Genomic DNA, 20157 nt, shown 5'->3' with positions numbered 1-20157 from the left:
AGGGAGGACAGGAGTAGGGCACAGAGCCCCCACCCCCTCAGCAACTGAGTCGGGTCAGGGAGGGGGAGAGAAGGGACTCACTCACCTCTACGCTGCTTATGAAGCTGGGGCTGACGCGCTCCTCCAGCCCAGCGGCAGGCGTGTAGGCTCGCAGGATCTTCATGATCTGCAAGGAGGGAGTGCAGAGGTGACGGGGCTGGATAGCGGCCAGTGGAGAGGGCGCTAGAGCCAGGCTGGGAATTTAGTCTGGCCAAGGGCCCTTCCAGCCCGGCCCACAGCCTCATGCCCCTTCCAAGCCCACCAAGGTAGCAAATCCTGAGCAAAGATGACAGGGTCCATCTGGTCCCCATGCCGGGGCCGGCAGGAAGCCGAGTCCTAGGGGAGCAGAGAAGGGACCCCAAGCAAGGTCCTGGCTGGTAGAACTTGGGGCAGTTACAGAAAAAGGGGCCCGCCTGCGTGCCCCTGAGTGAGCAGGAGCCCTGAGCACTGGCTGGGAGCCCTCGGGGCTGAATCAGGGGCTACATCCTGGTACCAGCCCTCAGAGCCACTGGCTCTGGCAGCCCGAGCGCTTTGCCTTCATGGGGTGGGTGGTGCCCTCAAGCCTGGCGTTACCCAAATGCACACTGCCTCCCCCATCACCACTCCCTCCTTTGGGGAGCTTCGATCCCTTCCAAGGTGGCAGAGACCAGGCCCGCGGCCCATCACCCCCAAGCTCCTGGAGCAGCTGGTCACCTGCGGAGTGGTCAGCGCCGTGCACAGGCAGCAGATGGCCTCAGCATCTTCCTCCGTCGTCTTCTTCACCTGTAGCAGCTGGGCCGCCTGGATGAGGGGCTGCAGGACCTCCATGGCACCGCTCTGCTGGAGGCCCTTGGCCCGCAGCCACTCCTCCAGCTGACTCACGTTGTACCTGGAACAGAGCCACACAGACGCTCCAGCCATAAGCTCAGCCCCTCAGGAGCAGCTGCCTGGGCGTCAGTCAGCACATAGCAGGATGGCTCTTCGCAGCTGCAGCACTATCAATGTCCCCCTAGAGTGCCGGGACCGGGGACGGGAGCTGTGACAGCTCGTGTTTTCCTTCGCTCTGCCCGGGGCGGAGGCTGTTAGATTCACATGTCCAGGGTTCAAGCCCAATCCTGGGCTCCGCACTGCCCAGGATGAGGCTCCCTGTTGCCCACGCAATGGAGCAGGTGGCCCTGATTTGAGCATCATCTTCCCTTCCACTCAGCTAGGCCCAGTTCTCCCCTGCCCGACTAGTCAGCCAGGACACAGACCGCCCGCACCCCTGACACTTGTGGGCCCCTAGCCAGCCGAGACATCCCCATGCCGGGCACAGCTTGACTCGACCCAGCAGGAGAACTGCCAATAGCAGCCCAAGGCCACGAAGAGCTGAGTGGCCCCACTCCCAACCAGCTAGGTGGGATGAAGGATGGCTCAGTGGGTAGGACACTAGCCTGGGACTCTGGTGACCTGGGTTCAAGTCCTACCTGATGTCTCTGGCAGAGCAAGATTCCCAGGGGGGGGGGGTATTACTGCCACCGCTGGGGTGTCAGGAGGATACATGCAGGCAGATTGAGGTGCCCCACCAGTGATGGGGGCAGAGCTGGACGGTAGCTAGGCCTGATGGCACCATAGGAATCTGGCAATTCTAGCTTTTCCTCCCCCTCTGCAACACACCCCCTGGCCAGGTGGGATTAGCCTTATGCCCACGAAGAACCCAACGCTTGATGGAGTCAGCCAGAGCCCAGGAGGGTCCAGCGCCCAGTCCCATGCTCTGGAGGATGTTCCTGGGCCACGCAGGCCAAGCCCAGGTTAGGAGGTACAAAACCTCAGGCAGCGGCTGCAGCCTGGATGGAGAGTCCAGGGGGCTCCAGGACCAGCCCGGGTCTCACTTCCCCAGCCCAAGACCAGCCTGACTGGGGAGCACCCGAGCCCCGCGGGAGGTGATGGACTGACCGGAGCTGGACGCCTTGACTCCAGGAACAGGCGTCCCTCCTCAGAAGCAGGTAGTTGAGGGCCACGCCGCTGACGGTGAAGAGGAGCTGCCGGAAGGCCTGGCCCACGACCACGGGCTCCAGCTGGTGCCTCCCCAGCGCCTCGTGGAAGGAGCTGAGCTGCTGGAGGAGCGAGTCCAGCGTGTAGGCGGGAGCCGCCGGCTGCTTGCGGTAACTGGGGGGCCTGGCCGAGGACAAGCCCTGGATGGTCTCACTCTCCAGCATGGCGGCAACTGGCAGGGCAGAGGGGAGGGAGGCTGAGCTCAGCCTGGCCAGCGGGTGCTGAAATCCCAGGGCCCTTCCCTCAGGGAGCAAAGGGCCCTGTCCACTGCGGCTGGCTCTGCTCTCGGTGCCCATGGGGGCTGGGTACGTCCTGGGCATTATCCTGTGCATGCCCTGTGACCCCACAGCCCAGGTGCTGTGTTTGGGAGGCTGCGCCTCCAGACAGGCTTCTGCCATCTGGTGAGTCACCTGCCGCTCCCTCGCTCGCTGCCATTCAGAGCAGACCCAGACTAGCCCCAAGTGCCATGCTCCCTGGGGGCAGTCGCTCAGCCAGGAGGCTCATGTGGGTGGCAGAGCAGGGACCTTCCCGCCCCCCTGCCCTGTCCAGCTCATGCCATTTATCTCCTCACTCCCCCCACAGAGGGGTTTGTGGCAGGTCAGTTCCCCAGCCACCCTCAATCCCAGAGGGTCACTGGGCAGGTAACAGGGTCCCTCTCAGGCTGTACTGAGGGGGACGGGGCAGCCACTTGCTCTCAAGATGCCAGGTCTTCCCAGCCCACAATGACCCCTTTATGCCAGGCCTAGCCATGGCATCCCCGCCTCGAGCACCGAGTCAGAAGCCAGCTTTCTGCTGCCCTCACCCCTCAAGTGCACCTTGTCACACCAAGCTCGCTCCCATCCCCAGAGCACTCCCGGGAGGCCCAGCCGCTACCTACCAATCATGGGCTTGAGTTTTTTCTGTGCCAGGCGGATCAGCTGCTGGTAGATCTGGATGGCCAGGTCACCCAGGCTCTGGCAGTGGCTGGCAAGGTCGAAGTTCCTCAGGCAGTGCTGGTTCTGCTTGGGGGTGTTGGCCAGCCGGTAGCTCTGCAGATAGCAAATGGACCGAGAGGTGCTGTGGACCGAGAGGTGCTGGAGCCTGGCAGAGCCACGCCCTAAGCTCTAGAGAGCTGTGGGGTAGCCATGCAGGGACCCACCCCAGCATCCACTGCACACATCTCCCCTCCAGAGTCCTTCCCATTCCCATCCAGGGATCTCAGCACACCTGACACAGGTCAGTGACTGAAGATCAACTCCATTCCCACTGCCATAAGCTCCCCTGCCCCGCTCCCCGAGGCAGGCAGATTGAAGTCCCCAGCAGCAGCCAGTATCCCCAGCCCAAGGCCACCCAGGCATCTTATTCTAGTGCTCAGAACATCCCCTGAGGATGCTGGTCTCAGGGGCTTCCCTGGAGAGGATCTGGCTGGGTTCTTCTCAGCCCTTCGGGGGTAGAAGGTTTGCTGGTAGGAAGAGACCCCTCCCCAGGCCAGCAGCTACTGCCCAGTTTGAGGCCAGAGGGTCTGGGCTGTGGTTCACCATAGAATCGTAAGAATGTCAGGCTAGAGGGGACCCTGAGAGGTCAGACTCCAGTCCCCCGCGCTAGGGAAGGACCAAACCTAGGCCATCGCTGACAGGTGTTCGTCCAGCTTGTTAAAAACCTGCAGGGACGGGGATCCCACCGCCTCCCTCCAGAGCGTTGCTACCCTGAGTTTGAAAGAAAGATTTTTCCTAATATCTAACCTAGATCTCCCTTGCTGTAGATTAAGCTCATCACTCCTTGTCCACTGAAGGCTGGGACATGGCGAATTGATCACTGTCCTCTTTGTAACGGCCCTTAATGCATTTGAAGGTTCCCATCCCCCAGCTCTTCTGCTCAAGACTAAACATGCCCAGTTTTCAGCTTCTCTCCAAGGTCAGGTTGTCTAAGCCTGTTCTCACATTCTCTTTGCTCAACTCTGGACTCTAATTTATCCACATCTTCCCTGAGGCGCGGCACCCAGAACTAGTCTCAGGTGCCTCTGCCTCACCGGTTATTTCCCCTTTGGCTGTCCCTGCCTACAGACAGCTCTTTGGAGAGCTGGTGTGAAATCAGCAAGATGGAATTCAGTAAGTGCAAGTGCAATGTGCTGCACAGTATGGCAGGCAAAGAGCCAGAACGCGCAGGGCGGCGTAAGCCAGAGGCATCCCCTCGGAGCAGCGAGGCCATGGCCCAGCCAGATCCTGCCTGACCCCAAGGGAGAGAAACTGAAGTAAACAACCACTGAGCAAACGGGGCCAAGACAGGCCTTGGGACTGACTCAGCACCACCTTGGTCTCAGAAGAAACTAGGGGGGAACCTACTAAAGGCAAACAGCCTCCCCCACTCCCCATGCCTGCTGCTTCCTGGCTGTGATCTGTTCTGCAGCCACGGCCAGGCCAGGCCAGGCCAGCCCAGCCTGGAGGTGCCATGCTGGAGCAGGCCCCGTGCCCTCACCTGGTCCCTGCCGTACTGTCTCAGGCAGTTGATGAGGCAGCAGGTGTTGGCGAGCCAGAGCACCACCACATCAAAGTCCTCGCTGTGCTTCTGCGAGCGGGAGACACAAAGCGACGCATCAGGGCGGGGTGGGAGGGGGGCCCAGGCGTTGGTGGAGACTGCAAACTCCAGAGAGCACAAGGAGACTGTGCCAGGCAGCCGCGCTAGAGGGCGTGGGCACACCAGCAAAGCCAGCCGCTGCTTGGGGGTCTGAATCCCCCCCCCCAAATCAGTGCGAGGGCCAGAACAGGAGGCCACTCAGCAGACGTAAGTGGCTGCCTTCAGCCCAGCTGAGCCCCCTCTTTGTGCCCCTGGCTGCCTCGGGAGGCCTGGATTTTACAGTTGCCCCCTGACAGCCCAATCAGCGTCTGGGGTCTCCAGTCACCACTGGGCCTGCTCCAGAGACACCCTGATTCATTGTTCACAGCCGGCAGCCATGGGCGAGCACCAGCAATCTCCATCGCACGGCGCCGTGGGGCCCCAGCAATCAGGGGAGTCAGGATGTACCCTGCGGGCCACTGCCGATCGGGGAACAGTGTCTGCTGAGAGGCAGTAAGAGCCCTGATGCAGCTAGTGCTGGGGAGGAGCAGTCACTGCCCCAGACCGGCTCCAAAGTCACTGCCAGAGACAAATGCAGCTGCAGGCAGAAGCAGCACCAGGCATGGCCTGGCCAGTGAGAGCTTATGCTTTCTGCGGGGCCCAGCACTCCAGGCTGGGGGGCTGCCAGCCTGCAGAGGAGCCCCCGAGACACAAGGATTAATATTACACCAGTATTAGCGTTTGCTCCCTTCTCCGCCCAGGCCCAGGCCCAGCTGGCTCACGGGGGGACCGACACTGCAGGGAGTGCTGGCCTCCGCTCTTCTTCCCAGCCACTGGGGCTGGACACTCCTCGGCAGGGCTCTCACTGGGGCAAGGGGTCTCTTCCCCCCCCACATGCCTTGCTGGGGCAGCAAGACCTCCTCCAACCGCTGCCCCCCAGACACCCCCGGCCTCTCCCTCTGCATGGGGGTGGGGGGCAGCAGAGGCGGGAAAGCAGCAGCCCAGCCCTTCCTGCTGGGCAGGTGCTTGGGGCTGCCAGGGAGTGGAGCAGAACAGTGGGACTCAGTGACCGAGGCCATCTCTGGCCAGAGGCAGAAAACCAGCAGCCTCGGGGTCCTGCTGGCTGACCCCAGGGAGCTGACCTGCTCACCTGCGCCTACCCACCGGGGTGCCCGCCTGCGCCTCCCAGATCCCCACCCAGACAAACACCCCAATCCACCCCATGCACGTAAGCAGCACTGCTGTTGCAGGACGAGGCCTCGTGCCCCTTCAATCCAGGCAGTGGCCCAGAGCAACCACGCTGTCCTGGCCTCTAACCTCAGCCCCAAGCAGCCCTCGATGGGCACACTCCTGAGGGTGGCATCACAGATCCCTAGTAACACCCTGGCCCCTGCCCCAGGTCACACAATGGCATGCCTGGGTTCTGCAGGGGGCATCTCTGGGCACAAGAGGGAACAATTGGGTGGGGGGCACACGCCAGCGGTAGGGAACCAGCGCCGGAGGGCAGCCCCTCAGCAAGCTGGCAATTGACCACAGAGGGGTCACAATCCCCGTCCCCTCACCCAGCCAGCCCCCTGCCACTGTACCTTCACCACCCGCTTGATGCCGCTGACGGCGGCGGCGAAGAGCGAGCGGATCCGGTGCTCGTTGTGCCCGGAGTCCGCATGCCGGAAGCACATGAACAGGATGTAGGCCGGCAGCGCGGGGAGGGCGCCGGGGTTGTTCTGCAGTTTGAAATCTGCAGGGCGAGAAGGGGATGAGTGAGTCCAGGATGGAGCCTGAGGTCCAAGCCACAAGTCACAGGCTGGGGCCTGTCCCATGGGACCTACCTACAGGGCAGAGGGGTCATAGCAGGCAACAGGTGGGACAAGACAGGCCCTGCATTCAGTGCCCCAATTTCAAACCCCTTCCCTCCCCTGAAGGAGCAAAGCTCCTGCTAACTTCAGCAATACATCGTCTGACCCCAAACTGGGCCCCCATCACCTTCTGGACAGAGCCCGGATCCCAAGGCCCAGCCGCTCCTTTCATTACAGCCAAGCAGCTTGAAATATCAGGCCAGCCCCCAGACGGGCACAGCCCAAGCTGTGGCAGGACCCTCACCCCTCCCTGTCATTAGCACCTCTCCAGGCACAGCCCCCTCTGCTCTTCCCTCCTCATGCTGGGGCTTCATTTCTGCTCTCACCCTGCCCAATTTCTCTGCCCCTCAGGCTTCAGCACAGCCACTCTACCCGCCCCCATTGACAGATCCAACATCTGGCCCAGCCAGGTGCTGTCCTCCTCCTGCACTTGACCCAGCCCCCTTCCCCTCCTTGCCAGCTTGGGTTCTCCTGTAGCAGGCTCCTGCTCCTGTCCTGCAGGTCTGCTGAAGTTGGTTATTTACGCAGTGTTTGGGGAGAAGGCCTCCAGCTGCTGACAGTCGCCCTCCAGTCTCATGGAAATTAACATGCACACACCCCTCTGCCCCATGGCTGCATTTCTGGGCTCTCCCATGCAGGCATGTGCACATTCCATTTAATCCCTTCGCCCACGCACAAGAGTTCACTCATTGCTCGTAAGCCCAGAGCCACCGCTGGCCTGGCCCAGCACTAACCAGGGTGGGGCTGGAGACTTCCCATCCACCCCAAATAAACAGAATCCAAATTAGTAGGTAGAAACCCCCCATCCCCTTTCAAAGTCAGCTGTCCATTAATCACCCCATCCCTGTCTGCTCCCATGTAGGGTCCCTGCCCTCATTAAAAGAGGCAACTCAACTTCATGTGCCTTCCCGACTGGTCAGCAAACCAAGCGCCACTCACACACAGCCATTCTACAGCCCACGGCTGGATCTGAACCGGCACATTTGCCCCCACAGTCCTAGCTGGACCCCCAGGTGCTCCGCCAGTGTGCCTGCATTACTCTGCAGGTTTCAAAGGGATACATTGTTCTTCACTCCCTGTGTAGCACCGATTTGCTCTACCCCAGAACTGGCTGCTTTTCCAGGGGCAAAAAGCATCCGGGGAGGCTGGGATAAACAGGACGAGGCATGCGGGGTGTCCAGGTGGAGAGGGAAGATGCAGTAGGAGGGCGAAGTAGCAGAGGAGCTTAGTGAAGTTCTGCCAGGGCCATGGGGAACGTCCCATTCCCAGATGCTCCTCGTGAGATGTCAACGTAGTTAGAAAGGCGCGCGCAATGCAGAGGCTCTGGAAGCCCAATGCCCTAAAGCACCTGCCCAGGGATCCTTCCCCTGGAAGGGCTCAGAAAGGGGAAGTTCGTCCCCATTTTCCATCGAGCCATTTTGCACCTCGCTCTTTTCCCAGCTCCAGAGCCATTTTGCACCTCTCCTAGCGCAGATTCTCTTCGGGCACTTCCCTCGCCGGCTGCCATCCTGCCAAGCAAGCCACACTTCATCTTTCCTCACGTCAGTCCCAGCCTGCTGCTCCATGAGTGTCTTCCCACAAGCCTTTCTGCACGCCATGGCCCAGGAGCAGCAGCAAGACTGGCACCACGCGGCTGCGGGCTCGTGTGATGCAATTGATGCCTCGGCATATGCTGCTCCGCATCACACCTGCCTCCTGCGGCTGCTCTAGTGCGACAGGTCCCGAGGGAGTCTGCCTGTTCAAGAGACTGGGGATAGAAGAGCCCCAGCCCCTCCAGCTCTGCAGGGTCCTGGGCCCTGAGGTTCGAGCCCATGGTGAACACAACCTGTGTAGACAAGTGTGTTTGGCTTGAGCCAGGAATTACACTGCTGTGTAGACAGACCCTTAGCCCCAACTCCCTGTGGGGCTCCGGCCTCCCACCTGTGATGATGGTCCTGATGAGGCGCCCTTCATCCTCTGCTTTGCATCCCAGCATGCCCCCGAATGCCCCAGCTGGACACGGGACATCAAGGGGCCTTTCCATCTCTTCCACCTTCACCTTCTGCTCCAGCAGCCGGGCCTCTCTGCTTGCTGCACAGGGGAAGGAGCAAAAACAGAGTCAGAGCACCCACTTGGATCCAGGCCCACGTAACCAGACTCCTGAGTGGGGCAGGGACTGGGGGTCCCACCTCTGCCTGTACCCTGCCTGGGGAACTCCTGCCAGGAGAGCTGGGCCCCAGGCAGAGGAATATTCAGAGCTAGAGGTTGCTTGGGCCAGCTGGAGGGATGGTTGCTTGGGCTGAGTGAACCGGATGGAAGCTGCCAGGCAGCCCTGTAAGCTACTGTTGGCAAATTGAGGCAAGCAAGTGAAGGGCTAATCTGTGAATGTCCAATATCCCATGGCACCCAATTAGGGTGACCAGATGTCCTGATTTTATAGGGACAGTTCTGATTTTGGGGTCTCTCTTATATAGGCTCCTATTACCCCGCAACCTTGTCCTGACTTTTCACATTTGCTGTCTGGTCACTCTCCATCCACCAGTTTTAATCAGCTGCCTGCAAACCCAGCCAGCATCTTCCCCTCCCCATCAAACTGCTGCCAAGAGCACCCCCAGTTCTGCAAAGCTCCCTGTTTGTCCAGTACCATAGTAGGGTACCCTTGCTGCTTTGTACCCCACAATAGCAAAGGGGACACTGAACCAGAGCAGTCTGACTCTGCAATTCACCAGGCATTGCTAGCACTGCTCTGGGGCTGGCAGCTGTGATGGGGGGGAGGTCTTGTGCGCTCAGTGTGGGGCTTTTGGGGAGCACATCCCAAAACACGGAGGTTTACAGAAGGGCCATGTGGAAGCTTTGCCATTAGACAACAACATGAGACACAAGGCAAGCCCAGAACAGCGGCTAAGAAAAGCCACTTTGGTCGGTCATGTCAGCAAGAGGCTCACTGCTGCTTCCCGGCTGCAAAGCAGCTCTCGTGCAGACGGGCAGCGATGCCCCGTGGCAGGTAAGGGGGGCGTTGAAGGAAAAGCAGAAACGCTGGCATTAACGGAGCTCATGGTGCACAGATGATCGCCTCTGCTCTGCTGCCTACTTGGTCTCATTGGGCAGGTTAATTGAGAAGGCCCCCATCTCCTCTAGCTCAGGCCTCGGCAGTGCCATCACCAGGCCCAGGGCCCCTCACCGTCTGAGCTAGCGCTCAGGCCCATCCCACCAGCCCCCATTGCTCCTGCGACGAGGAGGCAGAGCTGTGTTTCTGCTTGAAGCTGCTGCGTCCAGGCTGGGGGGTGCGGTCGGGAGCAGAGCCCCGCTTTAGGCTGGCCACAAAGGACATTCGCCCCCCAGCTGGTCCAGTCACAGGAGGCACCTGCCTGTGAGAGCCTGGATTTGCTTCATGGAGGTTTTCAGCTGCTTCTGAAGCTTGAGCATGCTCTTCTCCTGCCTCTCCAGCTGCCCTTCCAGATCCTGGGGAGCACACAGGGAAAGGATAGTCCATCACCTGGTGCTTGAGGGGACCCTCTCTTTCCAATACACCCTGCCAGCCAGGAGCAAGGCCTCCCCAGGGGGGCCTTGCAGCAGATGGAAAGCAGCTGGCCAGAATGCTGCCCCAGCTATTGTCGTCTCTAATAGGCACATGGCCCCTCCATGGAGCCCAAGTCCCAGCATGCAATGCGCCCTTGAAGAGCCAGCATGGGGAGGCAGGGGGTGTGCTGCACCAGGGCGTTTACCCAGCATGCTGAGCAGCAGTCAGCCTTCTCACAGCCCCAGCCCCAGCTTGGCCATGTAGCAAGTCTTTAACTGCATGCTCAGCCATGCAATGCTCCCACCAACCACCCTCCCGCCATCCCAACAGGCCCACTCCCCCTTCACCAGGTTCTCTCTCTTCAGCTGGACGATCTGGCTCTGGAGCCCGCCTTCCTCCTGCTGCAATTGCAGGTCCTGGATCAGGCTCTGCTGCTGCTTGCTCAGCTGCTTCAGGGAGCGGATGTCCAGGCGGAGACCTTCCAGCTCCTGCTCGTGCTGCTGCTGCTCCTCCTGCAGCTGGCTCTCAAGTAGCCTGCAAGGAAGGGCAATAACTCAGAGGTGCCAGTGATTGCTCATCAGGCAGGAGGCTGGCAAGGCCTCACAACTCTATGCCCCATCGTGAGTGGGACAGGCAAGCTTTCCCCATTTTACAGCTAGGGAAACTGAGGCAGGGGTTGCTTAAGTCCAAGGCCGAGATTAGAATAGAACCCAGAAGACTTGACTCTGGAATTTTCTGAAGTCTCCACACTCTGAATCACATACTTCCCACAGTCAGCGCTCTGACCTGGCTCTTGCCACCCAAACCCCATCTCGCCCTTCCACCACAAATGCATCCCTGCAACCTCACATGGCCTGCTGCTCCCCCAGGGCCAGTCGCGGGGGGGGGAGGGCAAGTGGGGCAATTTGCCCCAGACCCCCAAGGGCCCCCATGAGAATATAGCATTCTATAGTATTGCAACTTCTTTTTTTTTTTTTAATGGAAGAGGTCCCTGAAATTGCTTTGCCCCAGGCCTCCTGAATCCTCTGGGCAGTGCTGGAGGCCAGGCCCCCGGGGGTGATTTTTAAGCCTTCCACAGCAGCATTATGGAAAACCCAGACATGGCTGAGACCCTGAGTAAACAGACTCACTTATTGGAGACCTGGACAGCATCATACGCATATTTCAAGTCTTCCTCCATCAAGGAATCTTCCTCTATCATCTTCTCCGGGCTCCTGTTCAACCCCAGGATCTCTGCAATGTTCTGCTGGGGAGAAAGAAGAGACTGAACTGGGCCATTCAGGCAGCAGGCCCCTCCCCACCCCCACCACTGCTGCAGCAAGGGACATGATGGGTGAGAATCTCACCCGGCGCTTGAAGATCTCAAATGGCTTCCTCTCGTGAGCCAGCTGAGCCTTGGCCCTGCGCAGCTCCTCACGGGTCCTGGCCAGGTCCTCCGTGACCACGTTGAGCTGCCCCAGGAGGAGGAGATAAGCCTTCTCAAAGGGGTCCTGCCCATCGTCGTCATTCAGCGAGGAGGGAGGGCTGTCGGATCTGAGCCTCCTCCACTCGTGGCTCTGCCTCCAGCGGCCCCTCTCCTGGTCCAGGGACTGAGACGAGGACTGTGGGTGGAGAAGGAGGTGAGGAGATGCATTCAAGTACCATCCCTGGTGTGTCAGACACTGGACACCAAGCCCCACTTGGACTGGGCCATCTGGCTGCACTGGGCAGGCGGCGTCTGATGCCAAACTCTGCACTAACTCCTCATGAATGCCCTAGCTCATAGCCCATCTAGCACCGGATGTGAAAGTAAGCTGGTATGGTATGGTATGGCGTACCGGCAAGAGCCAGTATGCCGTGTCGGACTGGAGCAGCTTCCGCAGTGATGATTTAAATGACCCAGGGCTCCAGTCACTGCAAGCAGCCCCGGGCCCTTTAAATTCCCACCCGAGCCCGGCTCCCGGAGCACTGACAGGGATTTAAAGGCCTGGAGCTTCCCGGTGGCTGGAGCCCTGGACCCTTTAATTCGCCCCTGAGCCCTAGAGCCCCCAGCCACCTCTGCAGCTGGTAGCTCCGGGGTGATTTAAAGACCTTTAAATTTTGAAAGGCTCTGTCTCTTCTGGTTGAGGCCACACTCACACTCAGGCGTACCGGTAAGTCCTTTAAGTCCTTTCACCCGTCTGGCACCCTCCAGGAGTGAGCAGAAAGGGCACTCCTAGCATCTGACCACACAGTGGCAACCGTGGGACAGCAGGACAGGTTGGCCTAGTTAGCCCAGTTGTGCACACAGGAACACTGGGCACATCTGCAGGGAGGCAGCACAGGAGTGGACGCTAGGGTTTACTCCTGGCTCTGCCACCAAGCTGCGAGCTCGGGCAGCTTCCCCAGCTGAGGAGACCTCACATGGGAGGGGAGGTTTGTGACACAGGAAGTGCATGGAGACCTGTGCGACAGGTGCCAGTCAAAGGCCATGTCTTTGCAGGCACTAACTGGGCTGAACCAACGAGATCACCAGCGCAGCCCACCCAGAAGGGCCTTGCTACAATTCCTGGCCAGAGGCTGGTGCCAATGGGACTGGCAGCTAGGTGCAAAGGGCTGGAGGGCATGCTTGGCTCGGGGATGCTGTTTTTACTGAAGGGCGAGCGAGGCACCGGACTCTCGGGCTGCAGTGTGCAGCCAAGCTGGGCTGATCTGAAGCAGGGATCAGACAGGATGCCTGGGGGCACGGACGAGAGAGAGGGAACATCTGGTCCCAGGCAGCTGGCCAGTTCTGAAGAAAGGACTTCCCCGGCTCCCTGCCTGTGCCCAGCCCAGGGCAATGCAAACCACAATACGGCTCGTTCCAGAGCCCAGACGCTCAGCTTCCCGCCTGCACTAAGAGCAGCAGAGCCATGCACCAAAGCCAATTGGTTGATGTGAAAGTGCCTCACCTCGCTCTGCTGGTCAGCATCATCCCGGGACGGGGCCGTCGACAGAGACGATGGGTAGCTGCATTCGGAGTCCAGGATGCTGTCAGACGAAGGGGACCTTCGGAGGCTGGGGGTTCTCTGGAGTGAGAAGGAAAGGTACAAGGGTAAGTTATACAGTGGCTGAAGCTCCACTCCTTGTTACAGGGGGGCTAGGGCATGGGGAGCAGGGTCAGCATGGGGAGAACTCAGCAGGGAGACAGCTCGGACCACACAGCAATAGCTTTGAGTGGGCACGTGCTACCGCTCCCTAGCCCAGTGGTGACAGATACTGGGCGGGGTGCCTCTGTCCTCCAGTGGATGTGCTGCCCGCCTGGGAGTCCCACCATGGGAACCAGAGAGACGTTCCCCTCTGATCTCCAGGGGCAGGGCAGAAGTGGATGGTGCAGCTGTGACATTAGCTTCAGGCTGGGACTTTCCCAGAGAGCTGAAGGTGTCTGGCACCCAGACACCACGTGGAGTCACTGGGATTTGGGCTCCTCGAGGTTTCGAAAGCCCCAGCCAGCTTCACGCTGATGGTGCAGATCTGTTCTCAGTGGCAGGACGCAGCTCTGAACACACAGCGACCCTAGGGCCACCTCCAGGGCACTTTGCAGGGCCACCTCCAAGCCCTGGGACTGAGTGGACACAGCACAGACCAGCAAGGCACCTGCCGATAGGCTTCCGAACCACCTCCTCAGTCCTGCCCATCTGGCCTCCATGAGAGAATCCTTGAGCAAAAGCTTTCCTCCATTTAGTGGCAGCCTGTGACCCCCCGCCTGGCTCCCCGGGATATCTAGGATGTCCTGGGGTCAGGGCATCAGCCCAGCCCGCACTGCTCACCTTGTGGAAGGCCACCTCATCCTGCAGGTTCTCGCAGCACTGCTCCAGGCGGGCGCACTCTTTCACCAGGTTCTGGTAGCGAGCCCTCTCCCCCTCCAGCTGGCACAGCAGCTCCTGGCTCTCTGCTGCCACGTGCCGGCGCAGCTGGTCTGCAGGGGGCGGGGAAGAGGAGAGCAGAGATGGTAAAGTTTGCCTGCAGGCCTGGACCTGGGACAGGGAGCGTGACGGGCTCTGCTCCCTGCCCAGTGACCACTGTGTGTAGGAGCCCAGGCACCAGCGCCAGGTGAGGAATGTTGACCGGGCTGCTGAGCTCCAATGCCGCACTGCCCCTGGAAAACATCTCTGGAGTGGAGCGTAGCAGGAGAGAGCTGGGAACTTCGCAGCATGGCCAGGGGCCCATGGATTTAGCTGCCAGGATGGGCAGGCTCAGGCCACACGAGACCTCAACTCTGGGACGAGGCTGGGCACAGAGCTCCTGACAGTCACTGCCCCAGCTATCTCGGTAACCAGCCCACCTAGTTGTGGGCCACAGTCTCAGCTTGAAAGTCACAAATTGCCAGCATCACCCTGCCCACAGAGCTGGGCCACCCGGGTGAGCACAGCCAGAGCCACCTGCTGGGCTTCCCTAGAATCCAGCCCCCAGCTGACTGCACCCAGCACAGCAGGAAAGGGGCTGGGGGGCAGCGGGCGGGGTGTTTTACCTTCCAGCTCCTGTGACTGCTCCATGATCCGCTGGTTGAGAGCGTCCTTCTCTTCCTTCAGATTGGATTTCATGGCTTCCAGCTCAGTCAGGCGCTGGGGGGAGAGAGAGAGCTGGGTGGTGGGGGCAGACCTTGACAGCAGTCCAGAACTATGGGGCAAGGAGGACCTGCTCTGGTGGTCAGAGGCCAGGCAGGCTCTTTCATATGGGGCTCATCACAGGCTGCAGGGCCGGTCCTTCCTCTACCCCACCAGCCTGGGGACCCAGAGAATAGCCAGTCCCCTGCATAGGAGATTTGACAGTTTTACTTTTGATGGGCAACATCAGGGATTTAAATGATTGCTTCAATTTTTTATTCAAATTTTTAGTTCTGGGAACTTTGGTGGCAGGAAGGGGATCAGACAAGGTAGAGACTCCAAGAGTTAAAGCTTTACAACTTAAACTCGATTGTCAACTTCTTATGTCAGATATACAGAATAATCCGGGTTTGCTTTCAGAAGGTTAACGTCAAGCAGCGTTTCTGGCTATCTAGGTTTCGAATATTGATGGATGTATTTGATCATTTGTGCATACAGGGATATTTATGGTGGTCGATATTTACCGATAAAAAATCGACTCCTGCCAAGTCTATGTTCAAACTAGCTTAAGTCAAGTCACCAGAGCCTTTGCAACACACTAGCAAGGAGCATGCTTGCATCACCTGCCCTTCTCATGGCTGAGCCAGAGAGGATAACCAGCCTACTACTGCTGCCAGCTATTGGAGCTGCCCCATATGCTCAGTGCTGGGTTTGAGTTATACCCATTAACCACTGAGGGGGGATTATTGCTCTTTGGGACCAGGTCTAAGGAAGGGACGTTTAACTCCCCTCAATGTTATCACTGGCTGCTGGCTATCCGGACAGTCAAGGGTCAGCCCTGCCTCTGCCCTGCACCTGTTTCAGCTCCTCCATCTCCTGGCCCAGCCGGCCTTCCGAGCTCCTCTTCTCCGACTCCAAGCGCTGTAGCTGCTCCTGCAGCTCCCGGATGCGTGTCTCCTGCGCCTTGTCCTCCCGCAGCCCCCGCAGCTCACTGCACAGCCGCTCCACCTCCTCGCTGTGGGAGGCTCTCAGTGCCGACAACTGCTCTGAGAGGCTTCGGTTCTCCCTGGCCTGTGGGAGGGGCAGCAGTCAAGAGCCAGGTCAGGCCTGCAGGGTCCCAGGGGAGGAACTGGACGATTCCTATCTGAGCATTAAACAGTGGCAAACCAGGAGGGGGGGAAACCCAGAGAAGCTGTCGCGGCCTCATCCCACCAGGCTGCCCCATCATCCCCTCCAAAGCCAACTATCTCCCTGGAAATGAGGTGCTATCCAGTCCCTCCCCCAACCCAGGCCAGGGTCAGCCCCAGGACACTGCTGGGGAAACTGAGGCATGGGAGGAGGAATGACTTCCCCAAGGCCCATCACTTCTGGGTTCCATTCTCAGCCCTGACACCGAAGTCTTGACTCCCAGTTTCCTGCTTTACCAGCCCTGCCATACAGGCCGGTCTTTCCCATGCTAAGGCCGGGCCTGGTGTGCCTGCTCCTTGGCATTGGGCCACCCTCTGAGATGTGCAGAACCTGGGAACAGCAGAACCATGAACCCCCCTGAGGCCAGCCTGTGTCAGAGATCCAGGGCCGCTGCCCTGCCCCACCCCAGATGTGTTTGGCCCAAGAGTGCACTGGCTTTTCCCAAGTCCTCTTTGCCCCACACCAGCTTTCCAGGCCACCCAATCCACCTCAGAGCAGCGAGTTGGGGTTTGCTCCAATAGACCAGAGACCATCAGGGATGCAGGTTCGATTTAAAGAAGCCCCTCCCCAGCACAGAGCAAACCATGAGACATGGGAGGCAGACAGATGGTGGCGCCAACTGGTAAATATTCAGCGACAGAGCATGGCGTGCCAGGCACAAGCAGAGCCAGAGACGCTGCTGGGCAGGGGAGAGGGCGGACAGTAGGCACCGTGAGGAAGCTACACAAGCAGCATCCACTGGGTCACACGGGAGAGGGGTGGGGAAAAGAAAAAGTTTGAAGGCTGCTGGGGCCTGAGCACGTGGTGCCCTCTAGAGCCACTCAGTCCTCGAGGCGCCCCATGAAATACCCAAGAGGAGACCAGAGCAGGGAAAGCTGCTGCCGCTTGCAGCCTTCCTCCAGCCCTACAAAGCCAGCTGCTCCATCTGCACTGCCACACTCCCCACACCTTCGCTTTCCCCTACCCACCCGAGGGCTGAGCCATAGGGCGTTAGGTAGGTTCAGAACTAGAAATCTGTCCTGTGCCAAGGGGTCCAGGATCCTGCTCTGCCAGGAGAGCCCGATCCAAGTTTCCAGGGCCCAGCAGGAAGTCGGGTACTGCTGGGACGGAAAAGAACCAAAGTCTGGCTGCACTAATAGACAGTGCTTCCCAGGAGGAGGGAAGAGAAGTGTTTCCCCCAGGCACCTTTTCTCAGCAGAGAGTGATCAGAGATTGTACAGTACCATTAAGGGAGTGAAATGCAGCCACCTCTGGAGTGGAGCATGGCTACTTCTTAACAACTCACAGGAACGCTGAAGGAGGAGATGATCCAACGTAGACTGCTAGTGGAACTTAGCAAGGCAGAACGCAGTTCCCCAGAACGCTCCCAAACACGCCCATGAGCAGTCAGTACCTTGGCTTTAAGGCTCATCCCAGCGCTAGAGGCCCAGGAATCCCCCTGTAGCTCTGGGGCAGCAGGAGGAGCCAACCCACCCACCTGCTCATCCACTTTGCACTGCAGCTGCATCACTTTGATCTCCATGCCTTTGTTGAGCTGTTTGTAGTGCTCCACCGACTTCGCCTCCATCCGGAGCTGCCTCAGCTCCCTGCGAGCCTGCATGCGCCGGTAGCAGCACTGCAGATAGACCACCGCCCCGCGCACCCGAAGGTACTTGGTCCGAGCCAGCCAGCCCCTCGCTGCGCTCTGGATCACCACAGCTTTCTGGCTTGCCACCATCTGGGCAGAGAGTAGACAGAGCAGCCAAGGTTTAGGGCAGAAACTTGGCCAGAGGACCAAGCACCGGCAGCTACATCCTCGCACAAATAGCGGCCACAAGGGATCCAAGAACACGCGAGTTAGGAACAATGGTGCACCCGCTGCCTCTGATGCCAAGGATGCGGGTGAGAATAGGAGGGTGGGGCCTTGGAGAAGAGGTGGGATGGGGTGGGGCCACTGGTGGAGCACCCAGCCGGACAAGTGAAGTCAGCACCTGCGTGAAGCCAGCTGTGGCTCTAGGACTCTGCCTGCTCCCCATAGAGGGGCCGTGGGCAGGTGTGGGGCATGGGCTGCTCCAGTGCAAGCCCCGCTGGGCACTGGACCCACATGAGCCAGCACAACGACACAATGCAGATCCCCCGAGCTGAGGCGCACGTGCTGCCTTCAATACATGCTAGGAACCTGGTCGCTCCTGAGGGTAGGGATGGGGCAACTCCCAACAGACCCTGAATGGGCCCCCAGGTGCCCCATACCTCAGGCAGGAGAGAGTGTTACTCCTGCCCAGAGAGTCACAGCACAACTTGCTCACACTGCCTGCAGTTGGCTGCCCACAGGTATCCTCCCTCCATGCTGCCAGGACAAGGAGCTGAGCCAAACAGGTAACTGCTCTACGTCTTCCTACAGCGAGAGGGGCATGCATCTCTGCTTTACAGGGGTACTAAGCAAGGGGGCTCTCTCCAGATCCCAGGATGCACCTGCCAGCCCACCCCCCTCCCACATTACCTGGGGCTCCTGTAGCCCATCAGCACCCCCCTTCCAAGGGCTGCACCCCCTGGGCACTGGGAGCACACGTGGGATGTCCCCCTCTGAAGTTGCTGCCATGAGCAGATCCCCAACCCCACAACTTTGGGCAGGGCTGATACCTGGCGGTGCAGGCGCCTGGCGAACATGCCGCGGGCAAAGGCCTGGATGGTGACCGCTGCTGCCTGGGTGCGGAGGTACGAGCGCCTGGCCAGGGCCATCTTGAAGTTCTTCTGCAGGGTGAGAGCGGCGCTGGTCCTCCTCAGGTGCCTGGCAAGCCTGCCCAAAGGGCAACAGGCATTGGGCAAGGGAAGCTAGAGCCCACTGGGGCAGGGCAGAACTTACACCCCCAAGGGACAGAGCAACCCCCAGCAGCACAGACCCAGGGTCTACCCTAGTCCCTTGCAGACCCCCACAACAAACACCCAGCACCAGGTCCTGAGGCCAAGCCCCCACCTCCCTAGGCTCAGAGCTAGGGCACTGCTCCATTCACCCCCCAATGAGACCCAACTGAAACTGCTGTCCTGGCACCAGTTTCTCCTGGCTCCCAGAGTAGGGACATGGGATTTTTACAGTAGCTTTGGAAATGCTGCCACCTCTGGGGTGGAGCGTGGCTAGCTCCAGGTCCCTGCCTAGGCCTCCACCTGCTGTAGCTTCGGGGATGCTGTTTGCCAGCCAGACACTGCATCAGCGACTCTTAGCTGCCCCGAGCCAGCAGCTGGGTACTGCAAAGGGCGAGGGTGCCCAGAGATGGGTCTCCAGGGCCCAGATGATGCCAAGGCAGAGCCACATGAATGCCTGGCTCAACCTGGCAGATGTGGGCAGCACCTCTCACCTCCGGGCCAGGAAGCCGCGGGAAAAGCGTTGGAGGCAGATGGCTGCAGCTCGCATATGCAAGAAGTGTCTCCTCCCCAGCCAGCAACGAAGGCTCTTCTGAAGGACGACACAGGCTGCTCTCAGCCTCCTGCCACGCAGCTCCTCCAAGAAGGCCACCTGGCCAGCACGGAAGAAGATCTTGCTCTTCCCGCACTGGTATTTGCTAGGGTCCTGTGGGAAGGGGACAGTGAGATCCATGACCAGGCAAGTACAATGGGGTGGAGCGAACTCAGCCATGGGTGCTCCGTGCTGCAGGCTTGAATAGCAGTGGCGCTGTGTGGGTCCTTCCTGGTGCCAGGGCCTGGCTGGACAGACCCTCCTCCCACAGCTGACAGGAGCAGGGCTGCAGCATCCAGATCATCGCAGGGAGAGGGGAGTATTAACCCTTCAGACACCCAACACCCCCTCCAACTGCAGCATCCCAACACTGAGCTGCATGCCTGGAGGTAGCACTGGGGCATGGGTCCCCAGAGGATAAGCCGCCTGTTCAGAGTCCGACTGGCAGAGCTGGGGAACAAAGCCCAGTGTTCTGCAGACAGTCTCCGGCCTGGGCAGAAAGGAAGCTGCAGCACGCAGAGACCGGGACAGGTCTTGGCCTGCCCAGAGAACGGGGACCCTCAACTTGGCCACGGGACCAGCCTAATGCCAGCTTAGCACAGTATAGTCAGCACTAGCTGGCAGGTGCTCACCTGGCCTACACGGCCCACCCATGGGCTCAGATGTCCAGGGCTAGTTAGACACCCCCCCCCCCACACACACACACACTCCCCTGAAATTTCAGCCAAAATCCTCAATATTCCAGTTTGGAAAGGCTGCTGCAATGCCTCTTGGGAGTTGTAGTTCAGGGGCCTCTCGTGCCCTCTCTCTGGCAGAGGCTCCCAAATGTTGCTCAATGCAGACCCCCTTCCAGATCTGCCAGCTGCCTGCGTCCCCACCCCCTTCTCATCACGGATACTCTGTGTTCTTCATACTGCCTTCGGCCCAGCTTCCACGGTTACGTACAGATCTAGTTAGAGCATAAACAGGTACAACCCAAAAAACCCTAAGTTCTGAGCTCAGACAGACCGGACAGTGGCTGGGCAACTGAACCCGCGCCGCACAGTGATTGGAGGG

General features: G+C 59.7%; 1 protein-coding gene across 1 annotated transcript in view; it reads right to left on the bottom strand.

Moving 5' to 3' along the window:
• LOC115638729 (unconventional myosin-Vb-like) overlaps positions 1 to 20157 on the bottom strand; it is a 45969-nt gene that overhangs the window by 485 nt on the left and 25327 nt on the right. The window contains exons 17-34 of the mRNA XM_030540679.1: positions 19004 to 19215; positions 18291 to 18447; positions 17149 to 17388; positions 15339 to 15554; positions 14408 to 14501; positions 13707 to 13855; positions 12849 to 12965; positions 11286 to 11540; positions 11070 to 11182; positions 10287 to 10473; positions 9788 to 9881; positions 8361 to 8510; positions 6171 to 6322; positions 4507 to 4596; positions 2930 to 3080; positions 1954 to 2224; positions 733 to 907; positions 86 to 166 (exon numbers count right to left, since the gene is read on the bottom strand). Coding sequence (XP_030396539.1) covers positions 86 to 166; positions 733 to 907; positions 1954 to 2224; positions 2930 to 3080; positions 4507 to 4596; positions 6171 to 6322; positions 8361 to 8510; positions 9788 to 9881; positions 10287 to 10473; positions 11070 to 11182; positions 11286 to 11540; positions 12849 to 12965; positions 13707 to 13855; positions 14408 to 14501; positions 15339 to 15554; positions 17149 to 17388; positions 18291 to 18447; positions 19004 to 19215 — 2904 coding nt within the window. The remainder of the gene's footprint in view (positions 1 to 85; positions 167 to 732; positions 908 to 1953; positions 2225 to 2929; positions 3081 to 4506; positions 4597 to 6170; positions 6323 to 8360; positions 8511 to 9787; positions 9882 to 10286; positions 10474 to 11069; positions 11183 to 11285; positions 11541 to 12848; positions 12966 to 13706; positions 13856 to 14407; positions 14502 to 15338; positions 15555 to 17148; positions 17389 to 18290; positions 18448 to 19003; positions 19216 to 20157) is intronic.

Source organism: Gopherus evgoodei, chromosome 22 (assembly GCF_007399415.2).
Source record: "Gopherus evgoodei ecotype Sinaloan lineage chromosome 22, rGopEvg1_v1.p, whole genome shotgun sequence".
Classification (NCBI taxonomy): domain Eukaryota; kingdom Metazoa; phylum Chordata; order Testudines; family Testudinidae; genus Gopherus; species Gopherus evgoodei.
This window is presented reverse-complemented; position numbering and strand designations above follow the sequence as displayed.